Source organism: Sphaerodactylus townsendi, linkage group LG02 (assembly GCF_021028975.2).
Source record: "Sphaerodactylus townsendi isolate TG3544 linkage group LG02, MPM_Stown_v2.3, whole genome shotgun sequence".
NCBI classification, from domain to species: Eukaryota; Metazoa; Chordata; class Lepidosauria; order Squamata; family Sphaerodactylidae; genus Sphaerodactylus; species Sphaerodactylus townsendi.
This window is the reverse complement of record NC_059426.1, coordinates 27,541,765-27,559,270: the sequence shown is the minus strand read 5'-3', so window position 1 is coordinate 27,559,270 and position 17,506 is coordinate 27,541,765. Positions and strand designations below refer to the sequence as shown.

General features: G+C 46.0%; 1 protein-coding gene across 1 annotated transcript in view; it reads right to left on the bottom strand.

Annotated features, from left to right (window-relative positions):
• Positions 1 to 17,506, bottom strand: part of CHN1 (chimerin 1) — a 158,560-nt gene that overhangs the window by 101,968 nt on the left and 39,086 nt on the right. Inside the window, exon 3 of the mRNA XM_048486628.1 lies at positions 10,489 to 10,544. Within this exon, the coding sequence (XP_048342585.1) occupies positions 10,489 to 10,544 (56 nt within the window). The remainder of the gene's footprint in view (positions 1 to 10,488; positions 10,545 to 17,506) is intronic.

Here is a 17,506-nt window from a genome sequence, read left to right as displayed (position 1 = left end):
GAATGGGTAAAAAATCCAATTTGCAAAATAGTTGTGGAAAGTGGTTTGAACGCATTATTTTATCGTGGTAAAGCGGAAGGCAATGGGAGAGTCTGAAAATCAACAAAACCTGGTTACTGGTACTAAAAACCACTAAAATAAAAAACAACAACAGGGGACTTTTCAAACACCAATCAACAATCCACGGGGTGCAACAAACTCCTTCCCTCATCTTCCCACCACCATACCTCATTTTGCAAATAAACGCCGCCAGGAAATATGCAAATGCCCCTCACCTTCGCAACTCAAGAGGCGGACAAAACAATGCCCAACTACATCATACGCTTCCCATTGTGCCACAGAGAGAAACACATCTTACCAAGACATGCCTCTGAAGATGCCAGCCATAGATGTAGGTGAAAAGCTAGGAGCTAAAACTGCCAGGCCACAGCCACACAGCCCAGAAAACTCACAGCAGCCAGTATTTTATTATTTATTAGCTCCATTTCATTGCATGCAAAATCCTCATTCTGCTAACAAAAATGGCTACTTCTGAGGGAAGACGGACACCCAGGATGGCGGGATCTGGCAAAACTACCTCCCAGGAATTGGGTTTATGCATGTTGTCATGAAAATCTAAAGGTTTGTTGCCCAAATTGAATTGCAGATCAACTAGGAAGAAAGGTTAGGAAACCTAAGAAAAATATTTTATTTGCTCAGACAGATGTTTGTCATACACCAAAAACCAGCAGGCCACCCCCAGCTGTCTGTGCTCTAATTTTGTGTAATATTTTCTCCACAACTCCTCTCTTGTACTCTTTGCATCTACAAACATAGCAAGGATTACATAGTTCAGCTATTCAAGTAATATTTCATTAGCTTAATTCTAAGGTTAAGATAATCTTCACCAGTCTGAGGCCGTTTCCGCACGGCCAAATAACAGCGCCCTAGGGACGGAAAAAACACCATCCCCAGGGTGCTGTTCACACATGAGGTGCTGCTGCATTGCAGCAGTGCAGTCCTGGCCACCCCAGAGTGGTGCAAAGGTGCCGCTTTAAACCTCGCTCAACAAGCGAGGTTTTTGCAAAGCGGTGCCTTTGGGCCGGTGCGGTGCGAACCGCACCGCCGTGAGGGCGCCACTTTCGGCCCCTCTGGTGTGTGCAAGGGACTTCCCTTGCTGTCCTGTTCAGCTCTGGGAGCTTGCAAAGACAAGCCCACGCTGCCCTCTGACCCCCAGGGGTCAGAGGACAGCGTGGGCGTGTCTTTGCAGCTGCCCGGAGCTGAATAGGACAGCAAGATAAGTCCCTTGCACACACCCTGGGCGGCTCCGTGCAGAGCCGTCCCTGCGGGCAGCGATGGCATCAGGGCTGCCCTGCGCAAGCGGGACTGCAGTCGCGAGAGCAGTCCCAATGCCCCACCGGCGCATCAGTTTTAAAGCTGGTGGGATGCGCTGCCGCTGGCTTGTCTTGAGGAAACAGCCTTAAACGAAGTAGGATAAGCTTCTAATTTCGAGGACTGTCAGGCATCTGGGTAAGGCACTGCTCTGAAGAGACAGCTCCTAACTAACTGCTCATTAGTGTCCTTTTCTTATTTTACCAGATACAGCTTACCTCAATAATAACAATTATAATTCAACTGGCAAATAGCAAACAAGCATGGAGTTGCTTAGGGCTAGCTTAGCTATTTTTCTATCTCAATGTGCAGTATTTCCTTCTCCAGTTAGAGTTGTGCACAGAATGACCATTGGTACTCACCCATGAAGGATCCTTCTCCTTTGAATAGAAAAGGACATCTGGGTGTTTCCCACTGACCAATCAGGGAGGCAGGATCAAATTCTTGCTTCCATGATGTTGCTGGGCCCCACCCCTTCTTCCCCAGTTTCAGAGACTCCAATGTAAATCTCAACTTGACACTCACTAACTTGACATTAAAACAACAGAGAAGACTTCCATAGAAGTCTGGGTAGAACCGGAAATGGAGGAAAGGCATAGAGACGCCCTGCAGGCCACTTCGTTGCTTCCGCTGCTTGGTGGAAAAAGCGGGAGTAGAACTTGGCAGTTTGCTAATTCAGGTGGGATGCAAATAGGTCCAAGATTGGAACTCCCAGATGCTCTGTTATCCAATGGTAGACCTCCTTGTGGAGGCGCCACTCCCCTGAGTGCAAAAGCGGTCAACTCAACCAGTCAGCCTGGGGGTTGGCAGTTCCCCTGATATGTTCTGCCCTCAGGAAAAGAACATGTGTCTCTGCCCAGACCAAAGCCTTGTGCACCTCTCGGTGAAGAGCTGAGGATCTCAAGCCACCCTGTATGTTCAGGTAGACTTTGAAGGCCATGTTGTCCGTCCTGACAAGGACATGGGAGCCTAACAGATGATGCTTAAAGTGCAGGAGAGCTCGGTAGATCATTCTGAGCTCTGAACAGCTGACAGGAAGACAAGATTCCACCAGAGACCAGGTGCCTTGAACTAATGGCTCCTCTAGGGTGGCCTCCCAGCCAGAGAGACATGTCCGTGAACAACTGCTTGGTGGACAAAATCCAGAAGGTCTTCCCCTGGTTTAGGGGCTGCTACTTGGCCCACCACAATAGGCTGATCTTCACATGCCTGGGAACGATCACAGATATGGCCCTCTTGAGGGTGATTCAATGTTGGTATGGATGGAGAAGCTGCTGTAACTCCCTCAAATGAAGATGATCCCTCTGGACCACTTCCATTCCTGATATCAGGAGAACCATCAAGCTAGTCAAAGTCACAAGAGGTGAGGAGCAAACAAACATGGGGTTGCTTAGGGCTAGTTTAGCCATTTTCCTATCTCAATGTGCAGTGTTTCTGTAAGGAATTCCATAGAAGCAGAAATAAAAGGCTCTTTGGTGAAAAAGACCGTTTATTCAGACATCTTAGAAAGCTCAAGTACACGCAGTGGCAGGAATGACACTTCCCGCCAGAAGCACAGGTTATAACTCTATCCATCCCATCCCCCTCCCGGCTTCCCATGGGAGCGGAGACCTCATCTCAGCGCAGAGATAAAGTCTCCGCCCGATGAAACTGGCCCATCGCGGGCTGTGGAATGTACTCAAGGTTGGCTGCCTTCCCATCAACACCATTGAAACCTTTACACTCTGCCTCCCTTAAAAGAAGACCCCTCCCCAGGTTTATCTTGGGAAAGCAGTGGAAAGCAGAAATAAGGGTAGAGAGCATCAATATTTTGGAATAAACCCATTGATTATACCCAAGAGGAATATCCACCAAGAGACTAAATATTACAAAGCGTTCTGCTGATTAAGCGAGAGTCCAGGGGATAAGGCGTCAATTTAGTGCTTGTGGCCATCAATAATAGTTGGTGGGGAAGTCTCTCCAGAGTCGTGCAAGGCATCGGGCGGGAGCCTCCTTGAGTAAACTGGAATGGAAGACAGGATGAATGTTACTAAGAGTTAAAATAAATCAATCGGGCAGTGACATATTAGTACTTTAGTAATCTGAAAAGATCCCACGAATCTTTACCTAGTTTGGAAAATTGTTATGCCGTCTCTGAGATTTTTGGTAGACAAATGCACCCAAAGCCCACTGCGCAGAGGAAATCAGGCGGTGCTTGTCACGTACAGCTTTGCAGGAGTCTTTAGCCTGTTGTAAAGGCGGGTCTGGATTCGATTCCGCACCTAGACTAGGGATGAAATCCATTGTTGAAACTCTGGAGGATCAATGCTGTCATGGGTAGTTCTGCGGTATGGGAAGGGCGACCAGACACAATTTCAAAGGGAGTTTTCTTTGTACTGCTATATGAACCGCATTGTTATGAAGTGCTCATAAGCGGAATAGGCTTCGCACCAATTATGCTTTGGTGGTAGTTGGTGTAACAAAGCGTAAATACTGCTCTAGGAGTTCTGTTTGTTCTCTCCGACTCACCGTCGCTGAGCGTGGTAGAAATTTGGCGACGCTTGACATTAACAACCTAAAAGCCTTCAGAACTTTGAAAATGAATTGGGGCAGCGATTACGGAGACCCTGCCAGAAGTGGTGTAGGCGGTAAACATGATGTTGAATGAACAGCGTGCTAACTTAGGAAGCGGAGGGATGGAAGCACATGGAATAAAATGGGCTTGTTTAAGAAAATGATCCACCACTACCCATAAGAGCGGTGTTGCCATGACTTTCGGTAAATCGTAATAAAATCCCATGGAGATGACTTCCCAGAGGCCACGGGGAGAGTTTCAACAGCCCATGGGAGGGCTTTCGGAATGTTTTGGCTTCTGCGAACCAAGGCAACCTTTAATACTCGCCTCAATGTCCTTGCGCGTACGCCACCAGAACTGTGGCGGGCCAAATGCAGAAGAGTTTTCAGAAAGCCAAAATGTCCAGCCTTGGCCGGGCATCGTGGCGAACTTCAAGAATCTGCTAGCGGAGGGGGGGAGGCGGTAACCTCCCCCCTCCGCCCAAACTCCATTCTCCAAAGCGCCAATTGAATCCACCTTCCCTCGCTGGAGGCTGGTACAGCCGCCTCTCGAGTTCCGCAGAAAGGAGGCGACTGGGAATGGGAATGGGTGGTGAAGGAGAGTGGGCGTCTGAGATCGGGTGACAGCCAGCCCCAACTGGAGGAGAACAGTCGCGTGGAATGTCACCGTGGGCAGCTCCACCTCCCGGTGGCGGAAGCATCCAGCCAGTTATTAGTTTCCGGGGAAAAATGGACTGTGAAAGCGAGAAAATGGGCTGCCGGAGTTGTTTTGCGGACATCTTGAGGGGGGGTGGAAAAATGACCAGGTTTTTTGTGATCCGACCAAACCTGAAAGGTGTTTAGCCCCTCCAGCCAGTGGTAAGTGGAGAGATGCTACTTTGATAGCGCCCAGTCTCTTTATCCCACAGTCCAGTTGAGTTCAGCACGGAGAATTTCTTTGATAAATAGCGCGGAACCAGCCTACCATCTTTATTTTTTCTGCAGCAGGGCTTGCCCCGGTGCTGCTTTGTCGAGGCATCCAGTGAACCACAAGCGGGAGATCTGGGTCAGAATTGCTTTTAGGATGGGTTGATTGGTAAAAGCAGACTTTAAGAGCTGAAAGGCTGTTTGACATTCTTCAGACCAGGAAAGGGGTGAATGGCGGGCAGTGGATCTTTGCCCTTGGTCGTAGAGGTCATAATGAGAGGGAGAGTCAGTTCAGCGGGTGGGGTATGAAGTCGGTAGAAATTAGCAAAACCCAGGAAAGATTGGAGTTCTTTAGGTTGGTGGGGAAGACTGAGCCATTGGAGGGACCAGCGTCAATTTTAGCAGGATCCATTTTAAGCCCTGTGAGATCCGGTAACAAATAGTCAATAGAGGTCTGGTGGAAACAGCATTTGGAGAGTTTGGCAAAGAGAGAGTTGTTGAGCAAAGCGTTTTAATACTTCGAACCAATGCTTCATGCTCTTCCATGGTTTTGTGAATAAATTAAAGCGTCATCTAAGTACTCTACAACTCCTTGTACAATAAATCATGGAAACCGTTGATAAGGGCCATAAAAGCCCGGGGGCCCACTTAACCGAATGGCATTATTAAGTATTCAAACTGTGCTTTGTGTTAGCAGTCAAGTGTTCCTTGGCCTTCAGCAATTTCTGACCTGTAGTAAGCTTCTCTCAAGTCTAATTTGAAGTAAAGATCGCCCTTTGCCCAATGCGTCTTAAAGGTCCTTTAATCAAGGCAAAGGGTATTTATTGGACAAGGAGACTGCATTGAGACCTCGATAATCTGTGCAAAGCGTAAAGACCCATCTTTCTTTACAAACAAAAGCGGGAGCAGCGTGTGTATTGTTTGGTAGCCCGCCCGTATTATGAACCCTTGGCCCGAAGGTTCTTGTCCAGAACGCGGTTCCTTCTCCTCATTGGGACTCATCACGGTAGATTCTACCTTTGGGCGGATTAAGCCCGGCTGTATACTTGATTTTGCAGTCAGTGTCTCTATGGGGTGGCAACTGATCGCATTCTTGCTCACAAAGAAAAACTCTGGCTAGATCTTAGTACGCTGATTGGGATACCAATAGAATTGGGGAACAATGGCTGATGAAGCCAGGGGAGGGTGTCAGGAGAAGTTAAGGTTTTTTTCCCCCAATTCATGTGTTCACCGCCCAGGAGGTCAGTGAATTCACAGATCCTTTCTTTCCAAATGAACTTTTGGTTCATGTAACAATAACAAGGCATTACTTAGAACTATGGAGTGTTTGCGGCCACTGGCCATAAACTAATTTTTTTCTCCCAATGGTGAGCATGAGGAGAGAACGGTTGTGTTTGAACTGGGCGGTCCTTACCGTTCGAGAGGGCTGCGTCCATTTAGTGTGAATGGTATGGAGCTTAGCCAGGAATTTGGTCGAACCTAGCTCTCACTTACCGCCTGGGGTGCGCATTAAGCAATGGGCAGCCAGAATCCCTAAGGGCGAGGCTATATCTTGGTATGCTTAAGCGGGTTGGCCAGAAAGCGCTTGGACGGTAATGGGGCTGCCTTCACTCACCCGGCGTCAGGGGAATTCCGGACCCATGTCCATGGGGGCTGAAAGAAAGGCAAACGCTGCTTCCCCTCCTCAGGGTAAGCCGATGACCTGAATGGAGCCGTCGAGGCGTGACCCCGATTCGTGGTGGCTTGGCAGATGGGGTGCGTGGCTGGAAGCGGTTGGTTTGTTTCTTGGACAGGTGGTGGCTAGATGACCTACCAGTCCTCCGCGGAAGTAAAGACACAATCCCAGTCGGCGGTGGCTCAGAGAATTGGTCGGTAGAGGCTGGCTGGGCAGCCGGTGAAGAGCGCAGTGGCGGAGTTTGGGCGTGTAGGCGGCCTCCGGCAGCGTATTCAAAGCGAGAGAGCGCCACTTGGGATTAACTGGATCAATCAGCAATAGTCTGGCGAGAACCGAATTAAAACACCGTTTCCGCGCAGCTGCGTCAACAGCATCCGAAGTATTAAGCATTTCATGCGTTCAGGCCTCAGGAGAGTCGAGCAGCCGCGCCTGAAATTCCGCGGAGCAAATTCTGCCATGGCGGTTACCCTGCTGGATAGTTTGATAGATGCGGATAGCTTCATTTTCGGCGCCCGGATCTTGGGCAGCTCTTAAGGCTTGGAGAATCACGGGCACCGTCGCGAGAGTCTTCATCTGCAAATCAAAGAGTCCTGGCCATTCGGCTGCTGCCCATCCAGGACTGAGCGATGTCCCGTATTTTAGCGCTCAGGCCGGTATAAATCATCATAGTCCTCCATGTGGGCATCGAGTTGTAAGATGAAGTAGGGGGGGAGTTTAGGCCGGTCCCATCAAAGCGGGCAGGTATGTCGAGGGCCTGTAGCTAACCTTTCCACGGCTCTTAACCTGCAGTGAATCGCCAGGTTGAGCAGGTTAGGCGGGCAGCGGTTGCAGGGCGGGATGCGGTGGCGGTATTAATGCGGTGCGCTGGCGTTCCGGTGGGAGCTGGTCGCGGAAATTGGCAGAGTTTGGCAACGTTGCCCCTCTGGCGCGGCAGTATCAGTGACAGCGTAGACTCAACTTAGAGGCTTCCTGGTCTGCTTCTTCCTCAGTTCCCTCTCCAGGCAACCAGCTCTCTCCTTGCGGATCAATGCATCACAAGATGCGCTATGCAGAGCTGCTTTCGTTCAATTTAGCCAGTTAGATCCACGTTTAATGGCTGCAGTAAAAGCTCACTTTGCGTGCGCAAGGCCTGAAGCAGCTTCGCGTTGCCGCTGTAAATCCAGTTTGGAAGCGTTCAGGACCTTATCATGGACTGACAGATTCTCGCATATTGTCGTTGGGCGCATCTTTGTACGGTCAACTTCGAGTTGGACTTCTTTGCCGTTACTGTTCCGGTCCCTCTGCGGGTTTTTAGCTCTTGCTGCAGCTGTGCCCGTTCCTCCTCCATAGCTGGCGTTCTGGTCCATGCTTCTTGGGCATCGCCAGTCGGTACTTCATCATCAGCTCTCTTTCGATGGGAGAGGAACGAATCGGCTGAAGTGCAGGCTTTCGCCGGACTCGCCGTGCGTCTTTAGGCGAGACATGAGAACACAGTAGCCACCGGTGGCTCCCGGAGACACCTCAGGTGCAACCGCTGACCGGGATCCAGGGGTCCCGATCGGAGAGCGATGCGGATACCTCCCAATTCAGAGTTTGATCCCAGTGTCGCCGGACGGGGCCCCAGTGCTGTGCCGCGGTGGTTCCTTAGGAGCATCACCAAAATCACGAGTCAGGAATGGATTCAATGGACTCCTGGAGTTTGCCATGAAAGGTGGTCAGGCCGTCTCCTCCATGACAGGTTGCATCTGAGGTTTGTAATCCATGCAGCGGGTAGAGATCCGATCCACGGGGAAAACGATCCATAGACAGCCCCAAGCGACTCATGTAGTCACCATGGTGATACGTCCGTCCCTCGTTCAGCGGAGTAAAAAGGAAGACTTCGTGCTGATCACGAGGGCGGAAAGAAGGTCATAGCGAGACCAGTTCTCCACCGGTTCCTCCAGATCCAGAAGGGAAAGGTCCGAACCCTCTTTAAAGAGCTTCGCTCCTTCCCCAGAAACATCCAACCTCTCCATGCGAGACACCAGAGGGTCCACTGCACTAGGGATGTAGATGAATTAGATTCCTGCAATGTAAAGAATTCCATAGAAAGCAGAAATAAAAGGCTCTTTGGTGAAAAAAAGACTGGTTTATTCAGACATCTTAAACTCAAGTACACGCGGTGTAGGATAACACTTCCGCCAGAAGCACAGGTTATAACTCTATCATCCATCCCCTCCGGCTTCCCACATGGGAGCGGAGACCTCATCTCAGCGCAGAGATAAAGTCTCGCCGATGAAGCTGGCCATACGCCGGGCTGTGGAATGTACTCAGGTTAGGCTGCCAGCACCATCAACACCATTAGAGCAGTTTCGCTTCCTCCATGTTAAAGGCTATGTACACATAGAAAAGTCTGTTTCTATACTTGGACACAGATTTAGATGGATCCGGTCAACTGTGTATCATTTGGGTCAGTCTGATAAAAAGAAGTGTTGAAATTTATTAAAATCTCAAGTATCAGGGCTACACTGAGAAAAGGGGGCATTTTCTTTTGAATACAATGTGATCATCATAAAAAAGAACATCTAACTGGGATACTCATTAATAGTCTGGAAAGCAAACCTAGAAATTATTCCAGATCAATTTTTATATTCATACTCAGGAATCAAAGCTAGATAACTATTAAAATGCTTGCCAAATCAAAATTGGCAAGGACCAGCATTTTCTATGAAAATATGAACTGTTTGCTCCCGTTAGAACTTTATTTTTCTCACTAGAGGTTTATGGCAATATTTGGAAGAATTGCAGTTGGCATTTGAAAGACTTCTGCACAAAGAAATTCCTATTTCATTCAGTAAATTAATCCTATTTGTGATCTAAGCGGAATGAACTATTAAGGCTATGACAGTAATATGCTCCCTGGTATTTAAGACTATGTCAAAATGACAAACATACTTGGAAGATTAATTTTCTCTTCCCTCGGGTGGACGATGAAAGTGTTGCAATAAAATTTAAAACTTTAATCATTTTCAATGCCTGTTAAGCATGAACGGTGGTTTGTTAGCAGCACTATAACAAGTCAAACCCAGCACTGTAGTATATTCAGAATTGCAGTGGATGTTTCTACAAGATCCAGCAACTCGATATAGTACAGATAAAAGCATTTGCTTTTAAAATGATGAAGCTACTAGATTTTTAAATATGAATTTATTAAAAGGCTTCAAAAGTCCAGTAGAATGCAAGAAATAAACAAGATATCATTCTTCCTCTTCCAGACACCTCTTCCGGGACCTTGCTTGAGGTGTTTTTGCAAAATAAAACATAATAAAATATTTTAAAATTCTTAATTAAAACCTAGCATAAAACAACCAACCAGGCCATAAAAACACAATTTAAAATGAATGCCGGTGACCAGACGAAAACATTATTAAAATGGTGACAAAATAGCAACCTTTTAATTAGAAGCCTAGGTAAACAAACATTTTGGCCTGGTGCCTGATGGAGTAACATAGGTACCAGGCCAGCCTCGTGGGGAGTAGCATTCAACGCGCAAATTGCCACTACTGCGCTGCAAAAGCCTGGACTGTGGTTGCCATCCATCTCACCTCTAAAGACAGTGGCATGGGCAGCAAGCAGAGATGGAGCACTCATGGGGACATGTGGGGTCACATGTCCCTGGGGGCACGCCAGCTGGTCACGTGGGGGGTGGAGAATAGCCCCCCTCCCCTTCCCCCCACCCTACCAGGCTGCTCGATGGGCGGTAAGAATGTACCTGGTTTTAGTGCTTTTCTTTCTTCTAAATAGAACTATTTGGTTAAAAACTTAGGAGAAAGCAACTGCAGAAGCTAAAAAAAAAGTCTTGGAATGAGTAGACCACTATAAAGTGGATGAATAATGCATACAAGTTGAAAACAATAACACAGAAAGAACATTCTAGTTTAACCTCTCCAGAGATGAAGAACCAGCTGGGAAAATAAGCAAAAACAACAGATTCTGTATTCCTTTTTAGGTTTCATGGTACTCACTTCTGATGTGCAAGTAATTCTTCTCGGATTAGGAGCTTCCTGTTGCAACTGGTACACTAGAAGAAGAAGAAAGTAAAAGAGATTTCAATTTTTGTTTTACTTTTTAAGTATTTGAAGGGTAGGGAATGAGCCAGGGGGCAGGGGAATACACTTAACACCACCAAGTTATAGCTACTTGGGCTTTGTTATGCTGGAAGATGGTTCAGCAAATTTCACCTTGAAAGAATCTACCCTGAACATCTTTAGGCTTCAAGGTAAGACTGCAGGTAACTGTATTAATTCAGAGAATTTTTTTTAAAAAATAGTGGGATGTCTTTGTATTAAGCCCAGTCACGTTTATTAGAGAGCAGCAGTGACGTAGGAGGTTAAGAGCAGGTGCATTCTGATCTGGAGGAACCGGGTTTGATTCCCCGCTTTGCCGCCTGAGCTGTGGAGGCTTATCTGGGGAATTCAGATCCCAGCTCTGTATACACTCCCACACCATGCGCCAGCTGAAATGGCGATCTTGGGCTTGAGTCACAGCTCTTCGAGGGTAAGCCCAGCCATGTGGCGTGTGTGGGAATGTATCCCACCTTAACAATTTCACAGGGGTGTTTTGTTGTGAGGGGAAGGAGACCAAGGAGATTGTAAGCCCCTTTGAGTCTCCTGCAGGAGAGAAAGGGGGATATAAATACAAACTCTTCTTCTTCTCTTCTTAGTTCCCTACAACTGTTCATCTGGCTAGATTTTCAGGATTTCTCGAGAGAGAAAAAACAAAAAGGTGTTCTTTCTTTTTAATACAAAACATCCCACCTCACAGAGTTCTGGGGAACTCAAAAGCCTGTTAAGTATCCTGTGGTAATTTGGTTGGCCACGTGAACAGATACTTTATTAATGTTTTTTTTGGAAAACAACAGAAGGCAGACCAGGGGCAAATTTTCAACAGAACAACATCCTTCAGCTGTGTGTTTATATGTTGACATCACACTTTATAGTACTTATTTACTGACATCATACGTTACTAAAACTGTTTTTCAAAATGGCACAAAACTGAGGATGGATGTGTTTAATGCCTGTTGGCCCCAGGGTTGTCAGGCCTTGCCTGGTGATCGGAGGGAGTCCAGTTAGTGCCATGCCAGGAGCACTTTAAGGGGTAGTATTGGCCATAGTGTGACATCACTTCCAGAAAACACCCAGAAGTGATGTTATACCTTTCTAGGGATTGCCAGTAACTTGATGGTTTTACCTTTTCAGGTTTTACCTCAGAGTTTCTGGCAATTCTTACAAAAGATTGATGCGACTTCTGGGTTTTTCCTGGAAGTTATATCATGCCATCACTGATGATGCTTTAAAAGACGTTTTTTCTTGTCCCAGCCACTCACAATCTGGTAGGCAATGGCTGCTGGGAGTGAGGGATCTCCAGCACTGAATAAACAAATCACATCCTTAGTTGGCCCTGATGTTCAACTGGGCATACTTTCAATAACTGAAATTAGTTTTCCAATAACTAGGATTCTTTCCCATAATTCAAAACAGGACTGTAGTCAATGTCACTTTTTATGCTATATACTACCCACTTGTTGTATGTATTATCCAGATCTTACTGCATGTTTTCAGCTTTTGTAATTCCATTTTACATATTGTTTGACATATGTCTGGTCCTTTTTTGTGTTGTTCCTAATTTTTTTAAACCAGGTCCTATTATATTGCTCATCTCATGCTATTTGATTACTTTGTTTTGCACTATGTGATCTGCCTTGAGTCTCAGTGAGAAAGGCAGACTATAAAGTAAATAAAGAAACACAATTATATTTAAGGACATCAGTTACTGGGAAGAAAAGTAACCTCAATTAATGAGGGCACCCTCAATGGGGAATTAAAAGGGGTGGAAGTTAGTTTAGGACCAGGGGAAGAAGCAATTCTACCAGGTTTGTGCCCTTCACAACAAAGGTTTGTGAGGTCTGAAATGCAGCCTGAATCTTCCAGTATATGACACAGATGGCATTCCAGATGAAACCAACAAAAAACACTGTAGGCCTTCAATTAAAATCTGGGAATTCAGGAACAGTGCTGAGTCCAAAGTTCCTTCTTGAGCGTATGGAAGAAGCACAATTTGGCTTTGGCCTCAGCGCTCAAAGGATACCTCAAAACTAGGCACTGGTTAATATTTTGACATAAATGTTGCAACTTTTTAAATATATCACAGGTGTCAACAGTTTTTATTCTTATTATCTGAGGGACCGCATCTCCCCGTATTGCCCCGTTAGGGCCCTCCGTTCTTCGGAGGAGCGCCTGCTAGAAATCCCTGGCCCAAAAAAGATCCGGCTGGCCTCTACGAGGGCCAGGGTTTTTACCACCCTGGCCCATACCTGGTGGAACAGGCTCCCTAAGGAGACCAGGGCCCTGCAGGACCTTCAAAGTTTCCGCAGGGCCTGCAAAACGGACCTGTTCCGCCAGGCTTTTGGCCAGCCGGGATGACCATCAGACCCTCATGTCATCTAGGCCTCCCATGGGCAGAGTTGGGGTTAGGGTTGGGAGGGTAAAGTCGCCATACTGGTTGTTTTAATTGTGAAATGTAAATTAGTGTTATATGAGTTTTTATTGCATTAATACATGTTGTACATTTCCCTGAGCCTTCTGGGGAGGGTGGTCTAAAATAGAATGAATGAATGAATGAATGAATGAATGAATGAATGAATGAATGAATGAATGAATGAAAGATGGCGTTGGCACAGGCCACTCTGGATCTCTGAGAGACTCTGAACCCTGCCGCCTCCCCAAGCAGCACACTTGACCTTTTAAGCAGAGGATGACCCTATCCAAGGCAAGTTGGAAAGAGGACGGTGTTAAGTTCCATAAACATTTAAAATCATCAGAATTTGGGAAGGAAGTTCCAAACTGTTCAGTATATAAAGTAAGAACCAAAGGGGTGAGATGTATGTGTGTGCATACATACAAAAATACTGCCATTTTGTTTTGCAGTCCCCGCCAGTGTTGGCTACAGCTCTATTGGATTAGGATTTGGGAGACATGGAGGGCTCTGATTTATCCGTTCTACATACTACAATTCACCTAGGGACTGTACTGATCCCTTCTAGTTCAAATGGCCAGAACTGCTTACAGACACCATCCCCCAGGCTCTCACATAATAAAAGAAACAAAATTACCTCAGGAAAGAAAAGAGAGGGAGAGAAAAGGAGTTCATCTTGAGAAAAGTAAAATAATCCCCCACAGAACTCAAATGAGATTAACTTCCTTTCCTCTGAGAGATTTAATTCCTTTGAGAGATTTACCCAGCATAGCAAACGGGAGCGAAAAAGAGATACAGACATATGCTACAGAAGTGAAGGACTGAACTCACCCTTGCTTGAGGGTGCAAAGCGAGAAAATCTCTCTTTGCTTAGCTGGAAAACATAACAAGTGATTTAGGAAAGAACTTGCTATGATTTCAAGCCAACCAAAGGGTGAAGTGAGGGATTATGGATTCCTAAACAGGCATCTAGTGATTGCTGAAGATGCACTATTTAACATATTGGCCTAGCTGCCAACAAGCATTTTGTAGACCACTTCCTTCCCTCACGTAAGAACAAAATGAGGCAAGTTTGGCCTCTCAGGTCCTGAAACCAATTTGTGTCTTGGGAATTTTGTAATACTCCCAGCAGTCTTTCAACTGGTTTGCTTAGCACAGGGGTCTGCAACCTGCGGCTCTCCAGATGTTCATGGACTACTATTCCCATCAGCCCCTGCCACCACGGGCAATTTTGTTCACATCAGATTGGCAGGGGCTGATGGGAATTGTAGTCCATGAACATCTGGAGAGCCGCAGGTTGCAGACCCCTTGCTTAGTAGGATGAACAAGTCACCATAGACATCACAGTTCAAAACAAAGATATGAAAAGAGAGTGTAAAACCACCACTGAAATTTGAGTATCTTCTTCAGTTACTGCTTTCCTTCCCCCTAAGAATTGCTCCATATGTTAAAAAATATTTACTATCCCCTTTCTCATGAAAAGATGGCAATTCAGTCAGCAGCACACAACCACATTGTAAAGGAGTGCAGATTCTCTTTTAAGAAGAGTTTGGATTTATATCCCCCCTTTCTCTCCTGCAGGAGACTCAAAGGGGCTTACAATCTCCTTGCCCTTCCCCCCTCACAACAAACACCCTGTGAGGTAGGTGGGGCTGAGAGAGCTCCGAGAAGCTGTGACTAGCCCAAGGTCACCCAGCTGGCGTGTGTGGGAGTGTACAGGCTAATCTGAATTCCCCAGATAAGCCTCCACAGCTCAGCCGGCAGTGCGGGGAATCAAACCCGGTTCCTTCAGATCAGAATGCAAACCCGGTTCCTTCAGATCAGAATGCAAACCCGGTTCCTCCAGATTAGATACATGAGCTCTTAACCTCCTACGCCACTGATTAAAGAGTCTTGCTTATGCACCAGTTTCGTCAAAACTATTACTGTCTGCACTGGTAAATATAGCACTTGCATTAAAAAATATTTTTTATTGCTTGGGACAACTATTAGCAACACTGTCACTTTTCTACAGTTGCACCAGCCATTTTGCAGGCTCTGTGCTTCTGTGGGAAACAAAATGGCGGGCGCAACTCTAGAGAAGCTAAAGTGTTGCTAATAGCCGTCTAGAGCAATAAAATGCTTTTTAAAATCAAAGTGCTATGTTTTCCAATGCAGACAATAATGGTTTTGATGAAACCAGTGCACAAGAAAGTTTCTTTAATCTTAATGGAGTATCTGGAGCGGGGACAGGAAGATGTGGTGGTTTGATTCACATCTTTCTGTCATCTTTTCATGAGAAAGGGGATAGCATTTATTTACTATACATGTTATTTGACCTTCTAAAGGAGTAGCTGAAAGACAATGAATCTGTTGTAGTATTTTTGCAGTGTGTCCAAATTTTTGAGAATCTTGGGCTCATTACCTTCTTCTAGAACAATTGAATTGTAATCAGAGCTATCCAGCAATTAAATTATTTAGGTGATTATTTTGTCAATAACATTTAATTGATTTGTACATATTAAAACTCAATATAGACACCTTGTATTGAATAAAGCATACACTTGCAATTTAGCAAAAGCTACCTGTTGTTCATAGAAAGAAACACCATTTTGAATCTATGAGCATCTGAAACATAACTTGGAGATCCAGGGAAGCTAGCAAGAATGTATTCTTAACAGACTTTGCCAGACTAACTTCTTCTTTGATAGAGTAATGAGTTATATTGGATCTTGGGAACATTGTTGATATCGTTTACCTGGATTTCTGTAAAGCTTTTGATAGGGTCTCATACAATGTTCTAATAGGTAAGCTAGACCTCTGCAGACTAGAGTCAAGGATAGTTAGGTGAATAGGGACCTGGTTGGAGAACAACAGCAGCAGCAGCAGCCACAGCAGCGAAAGTAGTCATAGTAGTGGTTTGGATTTATATCCCCCCTTTCTCTCCTGCAAGGGGCTTACAATCTCCTTTCCCTCACCCACCCCCACAACAAACAGCCTGTGAGGTGGGTGGGACTGAGAGAGCTTCAAAGAACTATGACTAGCCCAGCTGGCATGTGTTGGAGTGCACAAGCTAATCTGGTTCCCCAGATAAGCCTCCACAGCTCAAGTGGCTGAGCGGGGAATCAAACCCAGTTCTCCAGATTAGAGTGCAATCGTATTTCATTAGATTTGGATGGAGGTGTTCAGTGGGTTGTTACAGGGCTTGGTTCTAGGCCTGGCACTTTTCAATATTTTTATAAATGATCTGGGTGAGGGAGTGGAGAAATCACTCATCACATTTGCAAATGACACTGAATTGAGAAGAGTAGCAAACATCTCTGAAGATAAAGACAGAATTAATTGGGCACATTGGAAAAGTGGGCAGATGCCAGTTGAAAGGGCAAGTGCGGAGTTCTACATCTGGGTTATAAAAATGAGAAGCAAGCACAATTGATGGGGAATACACTACTGAGTAGCAGTGTGTGTGAACAAGATCTAGGGATATGGGGGGGACTGTAAGCTGAAATATGAGCAGTGAATGTGATGCAGTGGTAAAAAAGTCTAATGTGTTCTTGGGGCGTATCAACAGGGGCACAACATCCAAACTGCAAGGTGTCATAGTCCTGTGTATACTGCACTGGTCAGGATGCACCTGGAGTACCGTGTACCATTCTGGAGATCTCACTTCAAAAAGGATGTGGACAGAATAGAGCGGAAACAGAGGTCAATGACAAGCATAATCTAGGGCAGTGGTGGCGAACCTTTGGCACTCCAGATGTTATGGACTACAATTTCCATCAGCCCCTGCCAATTGGCCATGCTGGCAGGTGCTGATGGGAATTGTAGTCCATAACATCTGGAGTGCCAAAGGTTCGCCACCATGGATCTAGAGCCTGGAGACCAAGCTACCTTTTATCTGCCTCCTACTTTCAGTTATATTTATTATTTGTTTCACAGTAGGGTCCAGATCAGCTTACATTATTCTCCTCTTCCCCTCCCCCCCCTCACAACAAACTTGTGATTTAGGTTAGGATGTAGGTATGTGACTGGTCCCAAATCACACCATGAGCTTCCACAATAAGATGGGGATCCAAACCTGAGTCTCCCAGACCTTGCTTTGATGTTCTAACTGCTACACCATACTGGCTTTCATAGGCTGGCTAATGTTGAAGAAAGCAAGCAGCCAGACCTAGGGAAGTCATGCAGATCAGGTGGTATCAATCACTCAGTGGTTGCTGTCAGGTCTGGCTTCGATTAGTGTTCCCTGGAAAGGACTCTGCCCCCTCTCGCCTGGCCTTTTACTCACAAAAACAAAGACTTGGAATGCCTAGCAAAGGCCACTAAAGGAATCCATCTGTTAAAGTTACAAGAACTCCTTTCAACATTTTGGTGGGGTTCCTAAGCTGCCACACAACATATTATTTTAGATTTCAGATTTTTTCCCCATTGCAAATATGGATGTTGTTCAGATTTGTAGAAAGATCTGTTTTACCCATTCATGGCTCCAGTAACCTGATTTAAGTACCCTCAGATTTGGCTGACTTCACT